This window comes from Myotis nattereri (assembly GCF_964212035.1).
Source record: "Myotis nattereri genome assembly, chromosome: 4".
In the NCBI taxonomy this organism is placed as follows: domain Eukaryota; kingdom Metazoa; phylum Chordata; class Mammalia; order Chiroptera; family Vespertilionidae; genus Myotis; species Myotis nattereri.
This window is the reverse complement of record NC_138079.1, coordinates 110741061-110767772: the sequence shown is the minus strand read 5'-3', so window position 1 is coordinate 110767772 and position 26712 is coordinate 110741061. Positions and strand designations below refer to the sequence as shown.

Sequence of the window (26712 nt, the reverse complement as noted above, 5' to 3'; positions counted from 1 at the left end):
TAGCCGTTGCGATCAGACAAGAAGAAGAAATAAAAGGCATCCAAATTGGAAAAGAAGTAAAACTGTCCTTATTTGCAGATGACATGATACTGTACATAGAAAACCCTAAAGACTCCATCAAAAAACTACTAGACTTAAATAAATGAATTCAGCAATGTAGCAGGATACAAAATTAACACCCAGAAATCTATGGCCTTCTTATACACCAATAATGAACTCACAGAAAGAGAAACTAAAAAAAAAAAATCCCATTTACCATTGCAGCAAAAAAATTTAGATACCTAGGAATAAACTTAACCAAGGAGGTAAAAGACCTGTACTCAGAAAACTACAGGACATTGAAAAAAGAGATAGAGGAAGACATAAACAGATGGAAGAACATATTGTGTTCATAGACTGGTAGACTCAATATTATTAAAAAGCCCATACTACCCAAAGTTATTTATATATTCAATACAATCCCTGTTGAAATATCAACAGCATATTTCACAGACCTGGAACAAATTCTCCAAAAATTAAATCTGCAATAAAAAAAGACCCCTAATAGCCACAGCAATCCTGAGAAAGAACAAATTTGGAGGGATCACAATACCAGATATCAAGCTATATTACAAATCCATTGTTCTCAAAACTGCCTGGTACTGGCACAAGAACAGACATATTGATCAATGGAACAGAACAGAGAGCCCAGAAATCGACCCAAGCCATTATGCTCAATTAATGCCGGGAGCCAGTCCATCCTTGCTGTTTCAAGGGACATGGCATATATGGCATATTGTTCTTAATATGTTTGCTCACCTTCTTGGCACTAAGTGTTTTAACCAAGGTCTCTGAGAAAGGTTGTTTCCCCAGGTAGGGATTTTCCCCTGAAGTTAGGGAGGGAATAAAACCTCTTAACTAAGTGCCAGGCGGGTAATTAATCACTTTAACTACGAACAATCATGCTTAAGCTACATAATCTTTACTCCCTGGAATGGAGATAAGAAACGCCCTAACCTTTGGAATAGAGATTGATAGGATTGGAATCAACTGGTATAAATACAGATGTAACAACACAGAACTTAGAAGACAGAACCAAGAGAGACAGAACCTACACACAGAACCTATACACAGAACCTACACAGAACCTAGAGACAGAAGAACTTCGCTGAAGAGAACATGGCAAAAGATCCTGGACTGAACCTGACTACAGAAATTGGCAAGAGAACCTGACTAGAACCTGGTGACTGAACCTGGCTGGAGAACCTAGCGAGGGAACATGGCTACAGAACCTGGCTGGAGAACCTGGAGAACCTAGCAAGAGAACATGGACACAGAACCTGGCTAGAGGTCCTAACCAGAACTTCGCTGGAGATCCAGACCAGAACTTGGCTGGAGATCCTGGCTAGGCTGCTGATCAACTGAACACTGTCTCCATGTTATTCCTTCTTCGTCGACTCCGTCCACACCTTTGGGAACCCCTGGACCTGCTGGGGTCAGACCCCGGCAAATTAATATTTGACAAAGGAAGCAAGAGCATACAATGGAGTCAAGAGAGTCTCTTCAATAAATGGTGTTGAGAAAATTGGACAGGTACATGCAAAAAAATGAAACTAGACCAACTTACACCATACACAAGAATAAACTCAAAATGGATTTTTTAAAAAAACAAGTGTAAGTTGTGAAACCATAAAAATCCTAGAAGAAACCACAGGCAGCAAAATATCAGATATACACTGACAAGGGAAACAAAGGGAAAAATAAACAAATGGGACTGCACAGAAATAACAAGCTTCTGCAAAAGAAATCAGCATCAAAACGAAAATGGAATCCACTGCATGGAGAACATATTGACAATGAGAAACCTGATAAGGAGTTAATGTCCAAAATACATAAGGTACCAATACAATTCAACAAAAGGAAGACAAAGAACCCACTTTAAATAAAAGGGGCAGAAGACCTGAAGAGACATTTCTCCAAAGAGGACGAAGGATCAAGAGGCATGTAAAAATGCTGTGTCTCTAACCATCAGGGATGCAAATTAAAACCAGACTGTGGCATCGCAGAGGGAGGCCCGAGCGGGTGGGTGGGAGTAGCCAGAGAAGGTGATGCATCTGTGCGAACCCGCGGACGCAGGCGATGGCGAGGGGGGCGGGGGGGCACCTATAACACTTTCAGCAATAAAGCGGGTTTGTAAGGACTGGAGAGAGAGGTCTGCCATCCATCTTAACTGGAACCTTATCCTGAAAAACATGGGGAATCGCTGAAACATGTTTAAGCAGGAGGGTGACTGAATCGCAGCAATGTTCCCACAGTTCACTCTTTGGTGAAAGCCTGTCTGGTTTTTGCCATATCGCCGAATCAAAATTAAGTCAATTTACTTAATTTTTAAACCAACTTTGTTCCTTTATGAATGTATTTGAAGAGGAAGCGTCTTGCCATACCACCCGAAATATGACACACATTATGTGGCTATTCACGTGGAACCGCCACTCGTGTCAGGGCACCGTGCCGGTGCCGGGCGGGCGGTAGACACGGGTTCCGCCGGACGCCCAGGGGCAGGTGTCGGCTCGGGCGCGTCCGCCGCCGGAGGACACGAGCGCCCCGAGCTCGAGCGCAGGAAGCCCCGGGGCTGTGGGCGCGGCCGCGGGCCTGCGGGCAGCTTGGCTAACGAGCTCGGAGGACGCCGCCGCTGCGGTGCCCCCGCTCCCCGACCAGGCGCGGACAGGAAGCCCCGCCGCCGGGTCCGCCCGGAGAGAGGGTGACCTTCCTCCCTGGTCACGGGACGCGCCGGCGGCTCCCCCCGGAGGTCTCACACCGCCCCCCCCGCCCCCCATTCAAACAGGTTCCTTTCCTCCCACAAACACTGAGCTCTGCCCACGTCCCCCGCCGAGAGCGATGCCGGCGGCTGCCCTCGTGGTCGGGCTGCGTCCCGGCGTCAGGCCAGCGGACGGCCCCTCCGGCCGCACGGCCCGGCGAGGACTCGCCCGAGCCTGAGGCCGGCCGGCGGCTCGGAGCCGGGGAAGGCGAGGCCCCGCGGCGGGCGAGCCCGAGCGGGAGGATTCACAGCGGCGGGGCTGCGGCGACGCGGCCTGAGAAGCGCACAGCCGGTGCGGCTAGGAGCCGGCGCGGAAGGGAACCGGCGTGGACTGCGGGTCACCACGCCCCGCCCCGCCGCGGGAGCCCCGCCCGGGAGCAGTAGAGCGCGGTCGGGATAGACGGGCCGCGGCCGCAGCGCGGAGCACGCCGGGAAACTCCCGTCGTCGGCCACCATCTTGCTCGCCTTCCAGTCGGTGACCGAGGGTCAGGGGGATTTGGGGCCATGAAGCTGCTGAGCAGAGCCGGGTCCTTCGCGGTGAGCACGGCGGCGGGTCTGGGGAGGCCGGGGCAGCTGGGCAGCGAGCGGGAGCGGCCGGAGCCGCCTGGCCTGGGGGTCCCGGGCGGCCTTCGCTCTGCCCTTCAGCTGAACCTGGCGGGCCGAGGGGGCGGCCGGCCGGGGCGTGGGGGCGGGAGGGCCCTGGGAGCCGGGCCCGTGCTCGGCGTAGAAGAGACCAACGCCCGGGAACCAGAGGGAGGGCGAGGGCTGAGAGCCTCCGAAGGTCATGGCGACCGCGCCGGGGGCGTGGGGCCGGGCCAGGCGGCGGCGGGCCCGGGCGCGGCCTCTGCTCCGGCTGCCCGCGGCGCATCCGCTTCCCGGGGCGGCGGGCTGCGGGTTGCACGTGACGGAGGAGTGAGCTCGGGCCCGCGAGGGGTCGTCACCGGGCCTGGCGTTGGGTGCTGCGGGTGCAGGAGTGCGCCGCGGGCTCCCGGGGTCTCCGTGGCGACTTGCGCCCGGGGGCCCGCGGTGGGCGCCTCCCCCCCGTGAAACAGCTGTCCCTGGGGGCCCGGCGTCCGTGTGCTGCCGCCGCGGAGCGATGGTGATCCGGGGCATCGGGGACGCTTCGGGAAGCTCAGCGAGGCTCGACGTGCCCCGGGGCGGTTCGGTGTCTGGAAGCGTTTGGTGGTAAACCCGCGAGCCGCGCCGCTGTCAGCCGAGGTCGGGGTGGGGCGAGTGGAGCGCGGAGGCGGCCCCGCCGCAGCAGACGCCCAGCCTCAGACGCCGGGAGCCCCTCACTGCTAGAGGGGGTCGGAAGACCAGGGAATGGGGTTCTCCGGGGCTTGATGTTCAAGTAGATGTACCTGGATTATACCAATCCAGGCTGATTATCTTCTCCGCCCTGGCCTGGGCCCGCCGGCGATTAACCACCCTCCGAGCGCTTCAGGTGTCAGGCAAAAGGTCCCAAATCTCCCTGCCATCCATCACCTTCCAGCAGGAAAAAAACAACTCAAAAGTAACAACTGGAGAGTGCCAATGTAAACAGATTGCGGGAAACTTGAAAGTAATTATTGTTTCTAATTATAACATTTATGTAAGAACAATTTTATGCCAGTTCTGTTAAAGGGACAAATAAACACATAACCCACGAAGCGTCACTGTTCAGGCGCGTTTGAAGGAAAAGTACCTAAATCTCCCTTGGCAATAGAACTATGGATTACTCATATTTGAACTTCTTTGCCCACATGTCTTAAATTTTAATTTCGGGGTAATTAAAAGCCAAAATCACAAGTAGGGTTAACTTTACCAAAGCCGGCAAACAAAATTGAAGATAAAGCAAAGCTCATTGTAATTATCATTACAAAGTCTTGCAGTGAATGAAAACTCGGAACCAGTTAGTGCACGGCTGCTGAAAGCACTACCAAGCGCCCTCTGCCGTTCTCTTTGGTCGTTTGGTTTTGGCAATACCGTGTTTTATTAACTCTTGACATGATATCCACCAGTAACCTCGTAACTTCACGCATTATAAAGTAACTTCTGGGTCCTGTATATCATTTATCCAAGAAAAGTTCTGCACTTTAGATTCATTAGCCAGCATTTAAGAGGACCCTTTACCTTATCAGTGGCTGCATATTACACACCGAGATTCGGCTGGGGGTGAGCTGTTGTTAATCTCAGGATGACAGAAGTTTGTGTTGGTGGAAGAAGATACAACCCTTCATTGTGTAGTCTCGGTGTAGCACACGAGGGAGTGAAGATCCTGTGGGAACCCCTTGGGGCTTGGTAGAAGTTTTCCTTGGTATGCCTTGGATTTTTTTAAAGTGACTAAAATGATTAAGGAGATGTTATTTCAATTGGAAAATAGACTAAAAAGATGAGACTCTTTGGGCAGATAAGAGAAGCAGTAATGCTAAATCTATAAAAAGGTGTGGTTGTGACAGTGCCACGCTTTTTAAAATGCATTAAAGCTAGAAAGAGCCACTTGAAGCATTAATAAGGTAGTTAAAAGGTATAAGAAAATACAGTAATTCTTTACATGGTAAAAGTGAGTATGTAGAACTTGGCATTCCTTTAGGCTCTACAACTCACACATAAATAGAGTTTTAAGAGAGGCGTGGCTAAAATAGTGGGTTCATAAGTCCATGATAAGTTAATCAGCCAAATCTTCCCATGGAGTTCTTTTACCCCTGAACACCTTCTATTGCTTGGGCACACTAGGATGCGATATACTGTTTTTCTGAGAAATGTCTGTAACCTTTCTTTTTTGTATGTTTAGAGATTTTATTCCCTCAAAGTTGCTCCCAAAGTGAAAGCCACGACTGCCCCTGCAGGAGCGCCTGTACATCCTCAGGACCTTGAGGTTAGTCTCACGGAGTGGCTCCCCGGAACCGACACATGCCTTATATCTTGGGTAATATAAAGACAGTAATCACATCTCTGCTTTATATGATTGTTTCTACTTTATTTTAAATACAGTTTACCAAATTACCAAATGGTTTAGTGATTGCGTCTCTGGAAAACTATGCTCCTGCATCAAGAATCGGTTTGTTCGTTAAAGCTGGCAGTAGGTACGAGGACTCTAACAACTTAGGAACCTCTCATTTGCTTCGTCTTGCATCCAGTCTGGTAAGCATCTTTACTGCCTCATTATGGTTAGAAATACCGTGGTCTCCTGGTCTACAGGAAAGAAAAGCATGTGCCTGTCTTAGTTTGCGAGGGCTACCATAACATCTACTTCAGACTGAGTGGCTTCGACAACAGAAATTATCCTCAGATTTCTAGAGGCTAGCAGTCACACTCAGGGTGTCAGTGGAACCGTGTTCCCTCTGCCCCGCCTCTTCCTTCTGGTGGTGGCAGCAGTCCTTGGTGTACCTGGGCTTATAGCTGCATCTGTCAATTTTCTCCTGTCACACAGTATTTCCTCTGTCTCTGTGTCCAAATGTCCCTCTTACTTGAGTCTTCCATTCCTATTAAATTTAGGGCCCACTCTAATCTACTGTGACCTCATTTCATATACATTTGCAAAAGACACTATTTTCAGATAAGGTCACAGTCACAGTGGACGTGAATTTTGGGGGGACACTATTCAACCCTCTACAATCCCCTAATATAACATGAAAAACCACAGGATACTTACCGCAGAGAAGTATTAAATTAGTGTCTATCTAAATGTTCATGCTGGAGCATAAAAGACAAGTGGTTTTTTTTTAATTCAATTCTTTAAAAAATACCAAAAATTAAAAAAATTATTCTTTCCCATATGCAAATCTCTTTCAGAAAAGACTGATGAATCCAGTAAGCTTGTATTTGATAATGGAATTTTTGCCTAAATGTACTTTATATAAAAATCTATACTTGTGCTTTTTGGTGAACTTTGTTTTATAATTCTTAAACTAAAAAGGATCCATCATTCAAGGTAAAGTTCCCTTTGAATCTAATGACAGTAAGATAGTACGTTATGATATAGTGTGCTGTTTGGCAAACTTAGCATTAAAAACTAAAAACAATTGTTCTTTCTCTTTTAAGACTACAAAAGGAGCATCATCTTTTAAGATAACCCGTGGAATTGAAGCAGTTGGTGGTAAATTAAGGTTTGTTAAAAATAAGTAATAGTAAATAAATAGTGAAAACACCAGAAAATATTCTATTGTATGGGCACTTTTTTCTGTTATCAAGATGGTTAAGGATTTCTTAAAGAAGGAAAAAACTAATGAATTTGACTACATCAAAATGTAAATCATCTTCATGCTTTAAAGTAAAAATTTAATTAACTGGACATAGATATTTGCAACACACATAACATGGAGAGGATTGTTTGGAAAAATAAAGAATTACAAGTTAGGGTGAAAAAAACAACCAAAGAGAAGATGGACGAACAAAGGATAGGAACATGCTAATACCAGAAGAGGAAGCCAGAAACAGCAATCTTTACTTGTAATCAATAGTGTGCTATCATGCCACACCCAGCAGTTTTTATATGTTGTGTTGGAGTGTTATGGGAGATAGAAATTATCCTTTACGGCTGATGGGAATATAAATTGATATAACTACTTAGGAAAGAATCAAGAAATACCTAGTATTATTGAAAATGAGCATACCCTAAAACCTAGCATTTTTTAATCCACATGCACAAAGATGTCTTTGTAGAGCCTGGAAGCAATTTCAATGGCCACTTTTAGGGAAATGGGTAAAGTATGATACACTCAAATCATGGGACTACTACACCGCAGCTAAGGAATGAGCTAGAGGTGCGTATCAACAGAGACTAAAAACAATATTTTATGGAAAATTTTATTCCAACATTTTTTTTTAAAGTATGAGGCATTTATAATTTTTTTAAAAGCAAAATAATAATGTATAATGCTTATGAATATGTTTATCTCTAGAGTGGGAGAGAGTAAGGGAATTAGCCTGGGAAGGATATAGAGATTTGCAACTTCACTTGTCTTTTTCTTTTTTCTTTATCTTAAGTTGTGGTAAAATAACATAAAATGTGTCACTTTTAAGTTTACGGTTCTACAGTAAGTGGCATGAAGCAGCCATCAGAACCATGCATCTCCAGAATGTTTTCACCCTCCCCAGCTCCTGCCAGCCACCTTCTGTGTTCAGTCTCTGTGTTTTGACTACCTAGGCATCTTTTAATCTAATAAAAGAGAAACATGGTAATTGGCGTACGACCGCTACCCTTCCCATTGGCTAATCAGGGAGATATGCAAATTAACTGGCAGCCAAGATGGCGGCCGGCAGCCAGGCAGCTTGAAACTAATATGAGGCTTGCTTGCTTCAGTGACAGAGGATTCCAACGTTCCCGCCTGCCTTGCCGGCCTCTGAGCCTGCAGTTTGAAACATTTTAACAAATATAGAAGCTAAAAAAAAACCCAGAAACAGCTTTCAGCGAGCTGAAGTCAGAGCTGGAGTTATACATTGTTTCGATTACCTACTTTCAGCAGCGGAGGCCTAAGAGCTGGAGCCTCAGAGCTAAAGCTGGCCCAGAATTAAAAGAAAAAAAAGGAGCGGTTGGAAGCTTCCATCACCCAACAGCCTGAAAACAGCCCTCAGCCCCTCACCCAGACTGGCCAGGCACCCCAGTAGAGACCCCCACCCTGAAGGGTGTGTGACCAGCTGCAAATAGCCCTCAGCTCCTCACCCAGGCTGGCCAGGCACCCCAGTGGGAATCCCCACCCTGATCCAGAACACCCTTCAGGGCAAACCAGCCAGCCCCACCCATGCACCAGGCCTCTATCCTATATAGTAAAAGGGTAATATGCCTCCCAGCACCGGGATCAGCGGAGCCGAGAGGCCTCCCGGCACCGGGATCAGCGTGATAGGGGGCAGCGCCCAAACCCCCTGATCACCCTGCGGCTCTGTGTGTGACAGGGGGCAGGGCCACAACCTCCCTATCCGCCCTACTCTGTTCATGACAGGGGAAGGCGCCCCAACCTCCTGATTAGCCCTGCTCTGTGCCTGATACAGGGGAGCTCCCCAACCTCTGATCGCCCTGCGGCTCTGTGTGTGACAGGGTGCGGCGCCCCAACCCCAACCCCCCCTCCCCCCACTGGCCCTGCTCTGTGTGTGATGGGGTAGAGCCATAACCTCCCCATCGGCCCTGCCCTGAGTGTGAGAATGGTGGCATCCCAACCCCCTGACCCGCCCTGCTCTGTGTGTGGCGGGGCGGTGCCCCAACTCCCCTATCGGCCCTACTCTCTGAGTGACAGGGGGGAGCTCCTCAACCCCCTGATGGACCCTGCTCTGTGCGTGACGGGATGGCGCCGCAACCTCCCCATCGACCCTGCCTTGAGTGTGACGGGGCGGTGCCCCAACCCCCCAATCGGCCCTACCCTGAGCGTGACTGAAGGTGGCATCGCAACCTACTGATCCGCCCTGCTCTGTGCATGACAGGGGGCAGCGCCCCAACCCCCCAATCGGCCCTACCCTGAGCGTGACTGAAGGTGGCATCGCAACCTACTGATCCGCCCTGCTCTGTGCATGACAGGGGGCAGCGCCCCAACTCCCCAATCGACCCTGCTCTGAGCCCGACCAGGGGCTGCACCTAGGGATTGGGCCTGCCCTCTGCCACCCGGGAGCAGGCCTAAGCCAGGAGGGCGTTATCTCCCGAGGGGTCCCAGACTGCGAGAGGGCACAGGCCATGCTGAGGGGCCCCCCCCTTCCCCCCGAGTGCACAAATTTTTGTGCACTGGGCCTCTAGTCTAATATAAGTGGAATCATACAATATCTGTCCCTTTATGACTGACTTATTTCACTTAGCATAATGTCTTCAAGGTTCATCTGTGTATAATATGTCAGGATTTCCTTTTTAAGATTAAATTATTTGCTTTTTTCTTTTGCTATTTTCTTATTAAAAATCTTTAATATTTTTTCACTTTTCAATTATAGTTGACATACAGTATTATATTAGTTTCAAATGTACAACATAGTTTTTTGGGAGGGGAATTGTTTTGTTTTTTCCTTTGATTTTTAGAGAGAATGGAGGGGGGCATGCGGGGAGAGCCATCAGTTGGTTGCCTCCAGTACATGCCCGGGGCCAAGGATTGAATCTAAAACCCAGGTATGTGCCCTTGACTGGGAATTGAACCTGAGACCCTTCAGTGCTTGGGCTGATGCTCTATCTACTGAGCCACACCAGTCAGGGTGCTTTTTAAATATTTTTAAAATCTTAGTTGATGAATATGTATATTATTTATACTTTTTTATACTTCAAAATAGTTCTGTGGGTTTTTTTCCCAAGGAACTGGTTGGTTTAACAAAGGTATAAGGGAAAACTTTTGATTCCAATAATTCATTGTCATTATTTCTGATGCAGTGTGACTTCAACAAGAGAAAACATGGCCTACACTGTGGAATGCCTGCGGGATGACATGTAAGCACCTGCATGTATTAGGACATCTGCTTTTTTAAAAAAGTTATTGATTTCAGAGAGAGAAAAGCATCAATTTGTTGTTCTACTTATGTATGCATTCATTGCTTGATTCATGTTTCTGCCAAACCTATGACCTTGGCGTATTGGAATAACGCCAAAACCAACTGAGGTACCTGGCCAGGGCTAGGATATCTACTTTTAAAGAAATACTAAGCTGCTTGGTTCTAAATGTAGCATTATCTCTGAATTTGGTTTTGGGTTATGATTTGCCAAGTGCTTAAAACAGTGTACTTGCCACAAGGTTAAAGTTTAATTTGAGAGTGTTAGTTACATAGAATGGATGTTGGTTTTAAATTTTTGACTCCTAACTTGTATCTTGATGTCTTCTGTAGCGAAATTCTAATGGAGTTCCTGCTCAATGTCACCACAGCACCTGAATTTCGTCGTTGGGAGGTGGCTGCCCTTCAGTCTCAGCTGAGGATTGACAAAGCTGTGGCTCTTCAGAATCCACAGGCTCGTAAGTGCATTTTCAGATTACATCAGTTGTTTCTAAGATACTGGTTTTTTGAGAAGATGAGTTTATTGGAGGAAAAACAATGTCGCTGAAGTTTTTTTCTGCTTGGGTTTGAACATGCCTTTTTCATAAATTTGTCCAGTTTTTTAAATATATTGTTTGTTCTTTTGTTTCTAAATATTTATATTGTTAATTATTTTTCATCTTTGATGATATATGTTGATTATGGAAACAGGCATTTTCCTGTCCCTCTACCCCATGTTTTGTCCATTTGTTTGTTTTGCTTCCACCAAACCCAGCAGCAGTTTATTGGTGCTGCTGATGTTGTTTATTGTTATGTGTGGCTGTTACTGTTTAGCCAACCCACCTTTATTGGGTCTTTCCAAAGCAAGCTACTTAATTTTTTAAAAATGACTTTTTTGTATTCATATTTTGTATGTGTGTAATGTTTGATTATATAATCTTGACAAGTACAACTGGAAAAATACATTTGTAAATAAGCACCACCACTTGGAAGTCACACAACTTTGGTAGAAGCAGATGTGCAGGTAGACCGCTCAGGTGTGGCATGGGCTTCGCTCAGCATGCAGGCCTGTCGCAGGGGACCCACTCGATTGGTCCTCTCAACTCCTGTCACCCTGCCCTACCGAGCTCACACCCTGTGGAAGTGTTTGTGGGTGCAGGCAGCCTGGGCCCACTCTACAGCCTTTCTTCAGAAGGCCCTGGAGGAAGACCAGATGGCCTCAGAGGGTGACGGAGTAGACAGACCTCAGGGTGCCTTAGACCTTTCATTGATCTGCCCCCAGAGGAAGCCAAGGCTTGTACACAGCTTGGTCCCTCCCACACACATCCAAGCACAAAAGAAGCAGCCATAAACAGTGAATAGTGTGGTAGCTCCAAACAGGTAGCCCAAGGCCAGTTACTCGCAGCATCTGACATCAGCCTGCACCAGAAACCTGCCCAAGTGGTTCTGGGAAACCAACACAACCAATGTTGGACTTGAGACCACACCAGAGCTCAACCCAACTAGCCACAAGAGCAGTACATGCAAAGGGGGATTCCAACAGGCACCAGACCCTACTGGGAACAACTCCAACTCGGGGGGTGGGGGGGGGCAGGGCACCGCCCCTGCACAGTGACTCATACACTGTGATCGAGGTTTATCCTTATAGTCAGCCAACCTGAGGGTTAACTCCACCCATGAACAGGCCCACAGCATGTAATACTCAATTACAATAGGAGGGCGCACAAAACCCACAAGAGACATTCCTGGAGCACCTAGCTCAGGTGATCTAGAAGATTGAGCCACTGAGTCCCACAAGACACCTACATCATAAAGCCATCATAACAAGTTGGGGAGTCATAGCAGATCTACCTAATACACAGAGACAAACAGAAAGGCAGCATGCAGACCCCCGTCTCCTGTCAACTGTTGGCAATATAATGAGTGCTTGGTTCATGTTAGCTGATGTTATTGCATGGTGATACTTTGTGTCACAAAGGAGTATGATCTTTGTTACGCCCGACTTCTACCAAAGAAATACAGGGGTGTCCCAAAAAAATGTATACACACTTAACAGCTAATAGCTCAATTGATGTTTCTTTCTTTTCAGATATAACCCATTGGAATTAATTATTCGAAGTGTGTATATATTGTGGGGAGATACTTTAGAGATAGGATGGTAAAATTTACAAAAGATGACTTGTGTGTACAGAGTGGCTTCTTCCCCGCTGGTAGCAGTGAGGCTCCAGTCCTCATCCTTTCTGTCTGAGCAGTTACTGTCTACTGGCAGGCGTCTGCCTGCAGGTTTACATCCTCAGCCCATCTTCCCATTGCTGTGACAGTACAGTGATCCCTGTGACATGAACATCCAGTGAAAATCCTTTAACGGCTTCTAATTGTCTGTGAGAAAGCCCAGACTCTTTAACGTAGCATATGTACTAACGTACATGGCCTGTCCTGGCCATCTGCCTCCCTTGTTTCTTGCTCTCCCCTGCCCCTCCTAGCTGCAGTTCCCCCTTTGAATCAAATTGTCTCATATTTTATGCCGTCGTCTCTTTCTGCTGCTTGAAATGCCATTCCCAAATTACTCACCTCGCAAACATCTCATTCATCCCAGGGTGTACTTCTGTTAACTCCTATCGAGTTCCCACTGCCTTCCCATGTCCCTCTGCACTTTTGATGTACTATTGACATCATACCCATAATACTTGATCTCACAGTTTTTTTTCCTCTCAACGTTTTGGTTTTCTTTTATTGATTTCAGAGAGGAAGGAAGAGGGAGAGAGAGATAGAAAATAGGAACATCAATGATGAGAGAGAATCATTGATCATCTGCCTCCTGCACACCCCTATTGGGGATCAAGCCCACAACCTGGGTATGTGCCCTTGATTGGAATCGAACCTGAGACCCTTCAGTCCGCAGGCCAACACTCTATCCACTGAGCCAAACCAGCTAGGGCTCTCTCAACATTTTGAGGATAGACTCGTCTCTGTATTGCCAGCACTTGCACAGGACCTGGCATAGGAAGATTGCCCAACAGTAAGTAAATGAAAGGGACATAGCTCAAGCAAAGGCTCAAGCAGAAAGCCGGTACAGTACCAGGGCACTGGGGAGGAGTACAATTTGGTGGTAGCATTTGATCCCTGAAAGCTAGTGATAGGACCTAAGCTTCACACTCTCCTAGAGCCTCTTACCCTGACAGCTCCCTCATTATCTAGAGGGAACCTAGAAGTAAATAAAATTTAGGTTAAATGATTTGTACAAGGTCTTAGGGCAAGTCAGACTTCCTTTATACTTTCCAGATAACACCAGGTAGATAGAAAAGTATTTATGTGGATTCTAGTGTGTAAAAATGGTCATATGTATAATCTCTTACTTTTCTCAGCAGTTTCAAATGGCAAAATTTTAAAAGTTGCCATAAGATGTCCTGGCCAGTGTTTCTCAGTGGTTAGAGCATCGGCCCACTCAACAAAGGGTCACGGGTTTGATTCCTGGTCAAGGGCATGTACCTGGGGTGCAGGTTTGATCCCCAGCCCAGTCAGGGCATGTGGGGAAGGCAACCAATCCATGTGTCTCTCACATTGATGTTTCTCTCTCCCTCCCCCTCCTCTTCCCATCCTCCCTTCCACTCTCTCTAAAAATCAATGGAGAAAATATTCTCAGGTGAGGATTAACAAAATAAACATAAATAAAAGTTGTATAGTCTAGTTACTTTATAAATTCTAAATGTTGTCTTTTTTTAAATTATATATCCATAACTGCTTCTTTACTTATTTTTCAGATATCATTGAAAATCTGCATGCTGCAGCTTACCGAAATGCCTTGGCTAATTCCTTGTATTGTCCTGATTATAGGATTGGAAAAATAACACCAGATGAGGTAATGTGGAACACATTATGTTTTAAAATGTTATTTCTTTGCCCAGCCATCATGGCTCGGGTTGAGCATCGACCTATGAACCAGGAGGTCATGGTTTGATTCCCTGTTAAGGAATATGACTGAGTTGTGGGCTCAATCCCCAGTGTGGGGTGTGCAGGAGGCAACCGACAATGATTCTTTCTTATCGTTGATATTTTATTTCTCTCTTCCTCTCCCTCTCCCTTCTCTGAAATCAATAAAAATATTTTTTTAAAAATAAGTAAGTAAAAATAAATTAAAAAATAAAATGGGCTTCTTTTCGCATTAAACTGAACATTCATCTGCCATGTTGGGTTTACTTGCTAACTTTTTAAAAAATATGTTTTTATTGATTTTAGAGAGAGAGGAAAGGAGAGGGATATATAGAGAGAAACATTGATGAGAGAAACATTGATAGGCTGCCTCCTGCAACACAGGCCAGGCTGTTTGCTAATTGTTTTTTAAGAAATACACTTGCTTTCCCCTCCCCCCCATAAGCTTTTTAACTAAAATTGTATCAGAACAATTTTTTTATGTTTTAACTTTAAAAAGTTTTTGTTATGAGAGGGACTTTTTCATTACAGAAAATTCAGAAAACAATGACAAGCAAAATGAAAGAAAATGTCTCATATACCTAAAGGCAGTCAATGTGAATATGTAGGTTTATTGTCTTCTAGACCTTTTTCTGTGTGTATCATTGGGGAAATAGTTATTTAGCTAAATATCTGTAGAACAGAGTATTATTCAATCATTCATATTATGAATTGACTAGAGGCCTGGTGCACAAAAATTTGTGCACTCGGGGGGGGGGGCCATGAGGGGGGACGTCCCTCAGCCTGGCCTGGGACCCCTCGGGGAATGTCCACCTTCTGGCTTAGGTCTGCTCCCACGGGGGGGGGGATTGGGCCTAAGCTGGCAGTCAGACCTCTCTCTGGCAGCCCGGGAGCCCTCAGGGAATGTCCACTTGCCAGTGGGGTGCAGGCCTAAGCTGCAGTCAGACATCCTTAGCGCTGCTGAGGAGGCGGGAGAGGCTCCCACCACCACCGCTGTACTGGCAGCCGGCAGCCTGGCTTGTGGCTGAGCAGAGCTCTGCCTGTGGGAGCGCACTGACCACTAGGGGGCAGTTCCTGCATTGAGTGTCTGCCCCCTGGTGGTCAGTGTGTGTCATAGTGACCAATCATTCCCAGTCACTCTGCTGTTAGGGTCAATTTGCATATTACCCTTCTATTATGTAGGATAGAGGCCTGGTGCATGGGTGGGGGCCGGCTGGTTTGCCCTGAAGGGTGTCCTGGATCAGGGTGGGGGTCCTGCTGGGGTGCCTGGCCAGCCTGGGTGAGAGGCTTAGGGCCGGTTTTAGACTAGCCACACCCCCTTCAGGGTGGAGGGCCCTGCTGGGGTGCCTGGCCAGTCTGGGTGAGTGGCTGTTGGCTGTTTGCAGGCTGGCCGTGGCCCCCAGCCACCCAAGCTCCCAGCGGAGGCTGGCTGGAAGTAGATATCTGGGATTTATTTATCTTCTATAATTGGAACTTTGTTGCCTTGAGCAAGGCCACAGCTGGCCAGGGCAGGCGGGAAGCTTGGCTTCCTCCATTGCCGGGGCAGCCAAGCCTCCTGCTTGCTCCAGCTCTGTGGCTGCCGGCCGCCATCTTGGTTGGGTTAATTTGCATATAGTCGCTCTGATTGGATGGTGGGTGTGGCTTGGGGCATAGCGGAGGTGCAGTCAATTTGCATGTTTCTCTTTTATTAGATTAGATATGTGAAAATGCCATAGTGTATTGCCAGTTGAACAAAAGGCACTTTATGAACAGGATATACCAAAGGGTCCCATTTTTTAAAAAACAAAATGTGTGTTGTGTCAACTATACTATGACTTAAAAAAAGTAATGAAGTGTGTATCTCAGATAAATCCCAAAATGTTAGCCAAGATATTTCAAATCATTAGCATTTTTAAAATGTGTCCCTAGGCTAAAGGAAATTCTAAAGAAATCAGTGCTTGAATACTTTGAGCAATGGCAGCATTCAATAGAAAAACCTCAATAGGAAAAAAAAAAAAAAAAGAATATGGATATCCAAGGCAACTCTGTATTTAGACACCATTCATTTTAATGCACAAAAATTTGATAACTTGATTAAAAATTCAGTCTCACTACCCTAGCCTAGTGATTCTCAATATTATAACCCATTGCCAAGGAACCTGGGTAGGCAATTTCTTCTGTACCCCCACAATAAATTTTTAATACCACAGATACACTATCTGTTTATGTTCTGTATCTTTATTTGTACTCTGTATATAAAAGGAATAAGATTCTTTTCTCACCCTTAAGAAGCAATTTTCATTCCCTTGAGCCATAGTGCTCCTGTTGAGAATACATGTTTAAGTCTGACTTTTGTATATTAGGTCTAAAATTATACTGTAAACCAGTGATTCTCAAATCTCACTGATTCTCAGGTCACCAAGTTGTGGGGGTGGGGAGGGTAGTTTTAATCTAGTTTTAGTCTAGGATTCCACATTGAGTTCTACTGTATATCAGTTTGTGTATGAGCCTGGGAATGGGTGGGGGTGGTGAAACAGTGATAGTGTTTTTGTTTTTTAAGTCCCCCAGATAATTATTTCATCATCCAGGTTGGAAACCCTGGTATAAGCAGTAACCTCATGACAAGATGGGTGAAAGAGGTACAGTAGGGTAATTCTGTTAGCCCTCTGTAGAATGTTAGTAGTGGTTTAATACTACCTGCATAAAGACAGAAGAAACCTCATATGCTGATTAAATCACATTATCTTAAAAATCATAAACTAGGTCCCATTTTTTTCAAGTTCAAACCAGGGTGTGCTCTAATTTTTTATTCTCTTTTTTAGTTTTTTTTTTCCCCCCAGCAACATCTTTATTGAGGTGTAATTTACATACCCTACAGTTCACCTACTTAAAGTCTACAATTCAGTAATTTTCATTATATTCACAGTTATGTAACCATCAACTCATTAAGTTCTAGTGTTTTAAGCCAGGGGTGGGGAACCTTTCTTTCTGCCAAGGGCCATTTGGATATATTATATTCATTTGCAGGCCCTACAAAATTGTCACCTTAAAAATTAGCCTGCTATATTTGGTCAAACATTTAATTAACTCACCCCTAATGCCTTGGCAGGGCCAGACCAGATTATTTTGAAGGCCTTATCCGGCCCATGGGCTGGACTCCAGTTCCCCACTCCTGTTTTATTGAGTAATTTTTAAAGAAAATCCAGGTGGTCCCTTATCATTTGTTATACAGCTTTGAAGTGAGCATTTTCCTGCTGAACTGCAGTTTTACGTTTTTACAGCTTTGTATATATTTATACCAATATAATCTAATAAGTGTTTTTAACTTCCTCAGTTACATCACTATGTTCAGAACCATTTTACAAGTGCAAGAATGGCTTTGGTTGGACTTGGTAAGTTGGGAATTGCCTACATGTCAGTTTGCTTCTTTAAGGAGTAATCTTTTAAACTATAATTAGGTGAACACAGGATTGAACAAAATTTGACAGCTCAGTCTTGTTTATGTCTCACAGGCAGTATGTAATGAGATTTTAATTGCTAGTGTGTTTTCTTGGAAAGCAGAATCCAGCATTTAACTTTATAAACTACTAGTTTTAAATTCATTACAGTGTTTACGAAACCTTTGACAAAGGGCAAGTTTCTCTAGGCAGAGAACTTTATACAAGTTTCTTTTTTTCTTTTTTTTCTTTTTTTTTTTAGGAAGTACAGTTTAATAGAAAAATAGACAAAGGGCATGAACAAACAACTCATGGGGAAAGTGTGTGTGGGGTGGGGGTCATTTGTCATTGTAAAAGATGGTCAGCCTCACTAATAATTAAGAAAATTTTTATCTGTGAGACTGGCAAAAATTAAAAGGTTGACCCTGCCCAATATTACCTAGAATAGGGAAATAGTAGGCACTCTCAAAAGTTGTTGGTGTGAGTATAAAATGATAGAACATTTTTGGAGGCCTATTTAAGTATATTAAAATTCTAAATGTTTATGTTCTTAGACCTAGCAGTTTTACTTTTAAGAATTTAACCTGCAGTAACACTTGATCAAGTTTACAAAATAGTTGCATGAGATTATTTGCAATATTGTTTTTTGGTTCATTTGTTTTGTAAATTATAGCTTAATTGAGGTATAATTCACATGCCATAAAATTCACCCATATTTTAAAGTATAGTCAGAGTTGTGCAACTGATAACACTGTTATTTCAGATTATTTTCATCATTCCCGAAGAGAAACCCCTTACTCATTAGCAGTGACTCTTCATTCCACCTCCTCCTTGCCGCTCTGGCAACTACTAATCTTTCTGTCGATCCAGAGTTAACTGTTCTGGACTCTTCACATAAATGGAATCATATTTTGCATAGCCTTTTGTAGCTGGCTTCTTTCACTTAGCATAGTGTTTACAAAGTTCATTCATATTAGAGCATGTACCGGTGTTCCCTCTTCTGGCTGAAAAATATTCCATCACCATGTTTTATTTATTAATTCATCAGTTGGATGTATGTGTTGCTTCTACCTTTTGGCTATTGTGAATATAAACATTTGTGTATAAGGTTTTTGCTAGATTAGAACACTTTGTTTTTATTTTTTTCAATATATTTTTGTTGATTTCAGAGAGGAAAAGAGAGGGAGAGAGAGAAATAGTGATGAGAGAGAACCATCGATCAGCTGCCTCCTGCATGCCTCCTACTGGGGACCGAGCCTGCAACCTGGGCATGTGCCCTGACTGGGAACTGAACCACAACCTCCTGTTTCATAGGTTGACGCTCAACCACTGAGCCACACCAGCCGGGCTAGAACACCTTGTTTTTAATTCTTTTGGGTAAACTAGTATGCCTAGGAGAATTGCCAGGACATGGTAACTGTAACCGTTTGAAGAACTACCAGACTGTTTTCCAAAGCAATTGAGCTATTTTACATTCCCACCAACAGTGCACAAGGGTTCCAATTTCTCCATATTCTCACCAGCACTTGTTATATTCTGCCTTTTGATTATGGCCATCCAAGTGAATGTGAAATTTCATTGTAGTTTTGATTTGTAGTTCACTGATGACTAATGACATCGAGCATCTTATTTTGTGTTTATTAGGCATTTGTATATCTTCTTTGAAGAAATGTCTATTCAAGTCCTTTGTCCATTTTTGTATTAGGGATTTTGTTTTGTTTTTATTGTTGAGTTGCGTGTTCGTTTTTTAAATATGTTTTTATTGATTTTTAGAGGGAGAGGGATAGAGAGATAGAAACATCAATGATGAGAGAGAATCATTGATCGACTGCCTCCTCTACACCCCACACTGGGTATTGAGCCCGCAACCCAGGCATGTGCCCTAACTAGTAATGAAACTGTGACCTCCTAGTTCATAGGTCAACGCTCAACCACTGAGCCATGCTGGATGGGCTAACCAGTGACCTCTTGGTTCATGGGTCAACACTCAACCACTGGGGCACACTGGGTGGGCTGTATGTTTTTTTTATTTTTGAGTTGTAAAACTTATTTGTATATTGTGGATACTAATTCCTTACCAGATACATTATTTGCAAATTTTTTCCCATTCTGTGGGTTGTCTTTTTACTCTCTCAAAAGTGTCCTTTGATACACAGTGAATATTGTATTAATAGCCAACTATTGGAAACGTGAATGTCCATAAAGAAGGGGTTGATTAAGTAAATGATTCATATAATAGAATTCTTTATAACCATTAAAGGTTTGATGTAGACCACTCACTTAGTTGTAAATTACAAAAGACAAGTTAAATATCAATATAATAACCGTTTTGTAAATGAAGAAAATGAAGCTGATATTAATATATGCCTAGCAAAAGTTCTAGATTAATATGTAGTAAACTGTAAATGGGTATCTGAGAGAATGGCATTTTGGGGGAGGGGACTCTTGTTTACTGTTTATTTCTATAATATTTGAATTGTGTGATCATTTTTAAAATAGATGTTTTACAATTGTGTTTTAGAAATTCTGGTTCTAGCTTGTGTTTTTTTCTTGTGAAATAGGTGTGAGTCATCCTGTTCTGAAGCAAGTTGCTGAACGGTTTCTGAACATGAGGGGTGGGCTTGGTTTATCAGGTGCAAAAGCCAGATACCGTGGAGGTGAGTGTTTGTTCGGTTAGGGTCTATATTTCAGAAAGAATCCCTCCACCCCCAGTATTATGTCAGAGTGCAATAGGCCTGATTATTTACTACCACACAGTCCTAATGTGGAAGGAAAGAATTAGATGGCTTGGGTGTTGTCTATTAAACATGTTTTTTGTGTGTTGGGGGAAGGGCAGAATGGCAGGGAAAGAGCAGTGGGCCTCAGAAAAGCTTCATCTTAGTGGGTTCATAATGTTGGGCACAGAATACTGAAGAATAAAACCAGTGGTGACCAAGCCACTTTCTTTTTCACCCTCTCTTGACACGGCCCAGGTGAAATTCGAGAGCAGAATGGAGACAGTCTTGTTCATGCTGCCTTTGTAGCAGAGAGTGCTGCCACAGGAAGTGCAGAAGCAAATGCATTTAGTGTTCTCCAGCACGTCCTCGGCGCTGGACCGCACGTCAAGCGGGGCAGCAACGCCACCAGCTCTCTGTACCAAGCTGTTGCCAAGGGGATGCACCAGCCATTTGACGTAAGTCTGCCTAGTTGCTCTCTCTCCTTTGTTTTCAAAGGCTCAGTGTTTAATGTAGTCCTGATAGTCTGTACTTAATGTTAATCTCTTAAATTTTAAGACAAACACAAAAAAATCTTTGTAAAGTTGAAGGGACAGCCAGGCTTGATTTTAGTACTTCAGTGCGCCTGTCAAATACTTACTGTATTTTCAGCCCGTCCTACATGGCTGAGTGGTTGCACATCGACCTATGAACAGTTCTGTTCCCGGGGCACATGCCAAGGTTGCAGGCTCAACCCCCAGTGGAGGATATGCAAGGGGAGAAAGCTGATCAATGATTCTCTCTCATTGATGTGTCTGTCTCTCCCTCTCCCTTCCTCTCTGAAATCAATAAAAATATTTTTTTTCTTAAATATATTTTATTGATTTTCCACAGAGAGGAAGGGAGAGAGATAGAGAGTTAGAAACATCGATGAGAGAGAAACATCGACCAGCTGCCTCCTGCACACTCCCCACTGGGGATATGCCCGCAACCCAGGTACATGCCCTCGACCGGAATCAAACCTGGGACCCTTCAGTCCGCAGGCCGACGCTCTATCCACTGAGCCAAACCGGTTTCGGCAATAAAAATATTTTTAAAAAAAACAAAAGTTACTATCTTTTCAATTATTCTAATATACTAGAAAGAAAAATACTTTAAAAGTCGGGAATTCACACTTCAGTTCCCTTTAGAATAAAGCTTTAAATGTTAAACATTCTCTAAATTCTAATTAGTCTTTTCTAAATTTTCTTCTGTCCCCTTCCATTCTATGCTACTGCCTGAATTTCACTGGTCTTTGTTTTCCAATCAAGTATACAAGATACACACCCAAAAACTCCTCCAGCTTGAGGTTAAGTTAAAAATGATGACATTTAATCTTAGCAAAAAGTCCATGCTACTTTTTTTGTTTGTTAATCCTCACCTGAGGATATTTTTCCATTGATTTTTAGAGAAAATGGAAAGGAGGGGGAGAGGGAGAGAGAGAAACAGCAATGTGAGTGAGACATCGATCTGTTGGGGCTAGGGATCAAACCTACAGCCCAGGCACGTGCCCTTGACCGGGAATTGAATCTGAGATCCTTCTAACCATTGGCATCACCGTCCAGGGTTCCATGCTACTTTAGGAGACACCTTTTTTTGACAGTGAGGAAAATGCTAAAGCTTTCAAAATAATGATGTTCAAATCAAGAGAATTTAAAATGTCAACAGAGTATTACTCAATGAATGCCCGTTGTTTGCCAAGGTACTATACCTTACGTGACATTCAGAGATAAGCCTTTAAAACGTAATACATATACTCTGGTTTCTCTTCAGATTGTATAAATCTTTCACCTTTTACTAAAAAGTAACACATGCCCTGGCTGGTTTGGCTCTGTTGATAGAGCGTTGACCCTTGGACTGAAGGTTCATGGGTTCGATTCTGGTCTAGAGCAGGTACGTTGGTTTCAAGCTCTATCCCCGGCCCCAGTCGGGGCACGTGTGAGAGGCAACCAATAGATGTCTCTCTCACATCAATGTTTCTCTCTGTTTCCCCCTCCCTTCTACTCAAAAAATCAATGGAAAAATATCCTAGCATGAATATTAACCCCCAAAAAAGTAACACGTACTAAATTGTAGGACTAAGTATTCATAATTGCAGCAGCAGTACATGGCACAGGTAGGTTTATGCCTCAGTAAGTGTTTGGCCATTTGACATTTAACTGTGAAAATTAAAATCAGTCTTCTCCTTTTACTCTTATTTTTGTTTATTTGTTTTAAAGAAAATGGTAGGGAGGGAGAGAGAAAGAAACATGAATGGGAGAGAGATACATCAATTGGTTGCCTCCCACACCATGCCCTGACTGGGCCAGGGGATTAAGGCAGGGGATTTGAACCTGCAACCCTGGTAGATGCCCTTGACCGGGAATCAAACCTGAGACCCTTATGAGCACAGGCCCACACTCTTAACCACTGAACCACACCAGCCAGGGCTTTGCTCCTATGTTTAATACTTGAGTGCTAGTTTTCAAACTTTTATTAGCAGAGAGGCCTTTTTAAAAAAAATTTTTTTGTTGCTGATTTGACAGAGGAAAAAAGAGGGAAAGATAGAAACATCAGAGAGAAACATCAATTGGCTGCCTCCTACATGCCCCCTTTTGGGGATCAAGCATGCAATCCCCAGCATGTGCCCTGACCACTGACCAGGAATTGAACCTGTGACTTGAGTGCTCAACCACTGAGCCACCAGCTGGGCCAGAGGAGCCTTTTTATCCAATATGGTTTCCCAACTACAATGCCTACACAAAAGTATTTTTCTTTTAAAGAAGATTTGAAAGTTACTTGACAATGAAACCCTTGGAATCTTCTGTATAGAGCCTTAGAGTTCCCCGGAGCACAGTTTGAAAACCATTATCTTAAATGATTTCTAAATTAAATTCAGCTGCTGCTTTTTAAATATTCCTCCAGATTTTCTTTCTCCTAGTTCATGTTCTACTCTTGTTATTTTTTTATATTTTAATTGGTTTTTAGAGAGAGAGAAAGGGACACGGATAGAAACATCAATGGTGAGAGCGAATCATTGATCTGCTGTCTCCTACATGCCCCCTGCTGGGGATTAAGCCTGCAGCCTGGGCATGTGCCCTTGACCAGAATCGAACCCCGGGACCTTTCAGTCCGCAGGCCAACGCTCTCTCCACTGAGCCAAACCAGCTAGGGCTGCTCTGTTCTTTCTTCACCATTGTATGTTAAGGATGCTTTGGGGTGGCTGGAGTTTAATCCTAGTCCAATGATTATTTTATTTTTGTTAATCCTCACCTGAGGATATTTTTTCCATTGATTTTTAGAGAGTGGAAGGAGGGAGAGAAACATCTATGTGAGAGAGACATATCCAATAGTTTCCTCCTGTACTTGCCCCAACCAGGGTCGGGGATTGAGCCTGCAACTAAGGTACATGCCCTTGACCGGAATTGAACCCAGGACCCTCAATCAGAGGGCCAACACTCTAACCATTGAGAAAAACTGGCTAGGGCCAATGACATTTTAATAGAAATTCCTACTTGCAAATTTGGCCAGAAACTTGACATGTGAGTAGGATAGTCTCAGAATTATAATTCGAGTAGTTGAGCGCAGTTTTTCTTATGTTCCCTCTGAGCTTTATAGGGGCTGCACCAGTGGGTCTCACACTATAAAGTACGTTACAATCACCTGGAACAGTCGTTAAAAACGTGGGCCCTAGACTGTGCCTACAGGGGTCTAAGTAATCTGTGGCAGGAACCTAGAAGTCTGTGTTCTTCATAACAGCTCAGGTGACCTTTAGGCAAATGGCCCACAGGAACACTGGGAAACCCTGTGTTAGGCAATCAAGTCACCTCAAGGAGCTTACACTGTTCAGACAGCAGGAACGCTGTTGTCCAAGGCCACACTTTTTGCTGCCTTGGACACATGAATAACAGCCACCAAGCAGAAAGTTTTCCCTAACCCTTTGACTTTAGTCTCTGAAGTGAGAGCGAATTGGTGAAAGAAGTCAGCAACAACAGAGGGAAGAAGTCACATTTGTCTAGTGCCAAAACCCACAATCCATACCACTCAGCCACTGTGTCTATAATAATGATGTTCACAAATTCATGTTTGTGCTAATCTTGAATCATAGTCAAAATAGGTTAGAAAATACTCAGTAAAAATGAGAGTAATCAACCTGTTTTAGAAAGATTTAAAACAGGAGAGTTAAAACCATTATTCTTCTTCCCCGGCCAGCATGGGTCAGTGGTTGAGCATCGACCTATGAACCAGGAGGTCATGGTTCGATTCCCGGTCAGGGCATATGGCGGGTTGCGGGTTCAAATCCCCATTGTGGGGCGTGCAGGAGCCAGCCAATCAATGATTCTCATCATTGATACTTTTATCTCCCTCTCCCTTCCTCTCTGAAATCAATAAATATATATATATATATATATATTAGATTATCATTTTGAAAGAGGTAATGCATTGGTCCTTGTCAGACTGGTTAAATGAAATGCTGGTCTATTTACTTATATTGTGATGGTACAAGTTTTTGTTTAGACAACCTTAAGGAAATTGTGCACTGTTCTACCTGTTAGAATGATGTACAGTCGAGTTTCATTTTATTTCAGGTTTCTGCTTTTAATGCCAGTTACTCGGATTCTGGACTCTTTGGGATTTATACTATCTCGCAGGCTGCAGCTGCTGGAGATGTAAGTTGCAAACTCATCAACTCTCACAAGCTTTTAAGTTAAAATGTGGAGTGTTTGAATGCCATGACTTACCAGAGCTCTGTAACATCATTAAAGCATCTCTGCTGTGGAGGAGACTGAAACACGTACACCGGTGCTTCCAGGAAAGAGGACGGAAGCACTTCGGTGGCGTTCTGGGTCTGTTGGGAGAAGTGGCTTTGAGTTGTCTCTGGGACATCTAAATTGAGAGCTCGGGTGACACAGGGAAGGGCAATGTGTGTATTTGGGAGTCCTCAATATACAGATTGTGTTGAAATCAGGGTTTTGTGTGAAAAACCATGAGAGAAAACTGAAGCTCCTTATGCTCAATACTTTAAGGTGCTCCGTGCTTTAAGGTGGTTTCAAACCATCAAACGACTCGGGAAAATGGCCAAGAAAACAGGAAGAAAAAGAAGAGAAACTGGTACATTTGGAGGCCAGGAAAGAACAATGAATACCATTTTGATCTACCCTGGATTAACATCCCTTTAGTTACCATAGAGAGGTCTTATTGTTTTACCAAACTAGGACATCATTGGTAATATCAGTTTTCCCCAGAATGTTGAAAGTAAATGATCATTTATATTACCAAGGAATTAATGAGAAGAAAGAAATGCAAGGTTTGTATAGGCATGTGGGGCTTGGGCTTGCAGGGAGATGAGTTGTAGTTTTAGTAGGGTTTACAATAGGAGATGAAGTTGGACAGGAAAGAAAGATTGGACCAGACATTGGAGGTAGGAAACTCTAAATGGACCCTATCTGAAAAAGCAAGAGCAAGCAGAATCCAGAATACAAGTGGACATTTTAACCTTGGACTCAAAGGCTGATTTTGGAAGAAGAGGATGTCAGGAAATGAGGAAGTAATCCCTGGGAGGTAGGAGGGTAAGCGTGTTTGAGATTAAGAGAAGGGAGGAGAGTTTAAAGAAAGTAATTTGGGACAGATGAATAGCTAGAGACACACAGAATGGCAGTTAGCAGCAGTGTAGATGTCTCCTTGAGATGAGTGACCACAAATCCACAGTACAGACAAGGTCTGGTGCACAGTTTTTCTTCAGTAGTATGCACTAGCCTAAAGGAGAAATCGAGGAGGCAGGTAGCAGGGTGATCCCAGTTTGAAGACCTGAAAAGTAGGCAGGTTAAAAGTATGAGGAGATGGCAAGGGAGTTGGGGACACTGGCAAGAGTGATTGAGGAAATATTCTAAGATCTAGGTTAGACAGGGAAGTGAAGCCAGAGGGATTCACAGATTGAGATAAACCAAGGAACTAGAGATCTTGACAAAGTGGAAAAATAAGCATGTTTGAAGACATAAGCCAGGGGTCTTCGAATTGAGAATTTAGTAGGTAGGGCAAATCTAGGTGATGGCCAAGTCTCAGGTGCAGCTATGGACTTGGGCAGCTGAAATAGAAGGTCCTAGAATTTAGGTGATTAGGGGGGACATTAAGTAGCAGACCCAGAATGGTGCCAAGGTTGGGGTGGAGAGAAGCGTGGGCCAGGTTTATTAATTGACTCATTCAACAAATACCAAGTGCCCACCCACGTCACTGGAACTTGATTCTTCTGACTCCAGCTCCCAAGTGTTGACAAGCTGTAAACTGGCAGAATGGATTCTACTTCTTAGTGAATACTAAGATAGCAGCATTAACTACATGACGCCCGAGGGGCTTATTCTCTATAGGCGATGATACACACGATGTGTGTGCTTTTCCTAAACCCTACTGCCATCCTCTGCCACTTTTGTAAGTTTTGCTACTCAGA

General features: G+C 44.1%; 1 protein-coding gene across 1 annotated transcript in view; it reads left to right on the top strand.

Annotated features, from left to right (window-relative positions):
* Positions 1–3221: 3221 nt before the first annotated feature.
* The window catches only part of UQCRC2 (ubiquinol-cytochrome c reductase core protein 2), a 32207-nt gene continuing 8716 nt past the window's right edge, over positions 3222–26712 (top strand). Inside the window, exons 1-11 of the mRNA XM_081089381.1 lie at positions 3222–3334; positions 5571–5654; positions 5771–5920; positions 6821–6885; positions 10116–10172; positions 10565–10689; positions 13972–14069; positions 17454–17511; positions 20118–20213; positions 20529–20728; positions 24857–24937. Of these exons, the coding sequence (XP_080945507.1) occupies positions 3302–3334; positions 5571–5654; positions 5771–5920; positions 6821–6885; positions 10116–10172; positions 10565–10689; positions 13972–14069; positions 17454–17511; positions 20118–20213; positions 20529–20728; positions 24857–24937 (1047 nt within the window). The 5' untranslated portion in view covers positions 3222–3301. The remainder of the gene's footprint in view (positions 3335–5570; positions 5655–5770; positions 5921–6820; positions 6886–10115; positions 10173–10564; positions 10690–13971; positions 14070–17453; positions 17512–20117; positions 20214–20528; positions 20729–24856; positions 24938–26712) is intronic.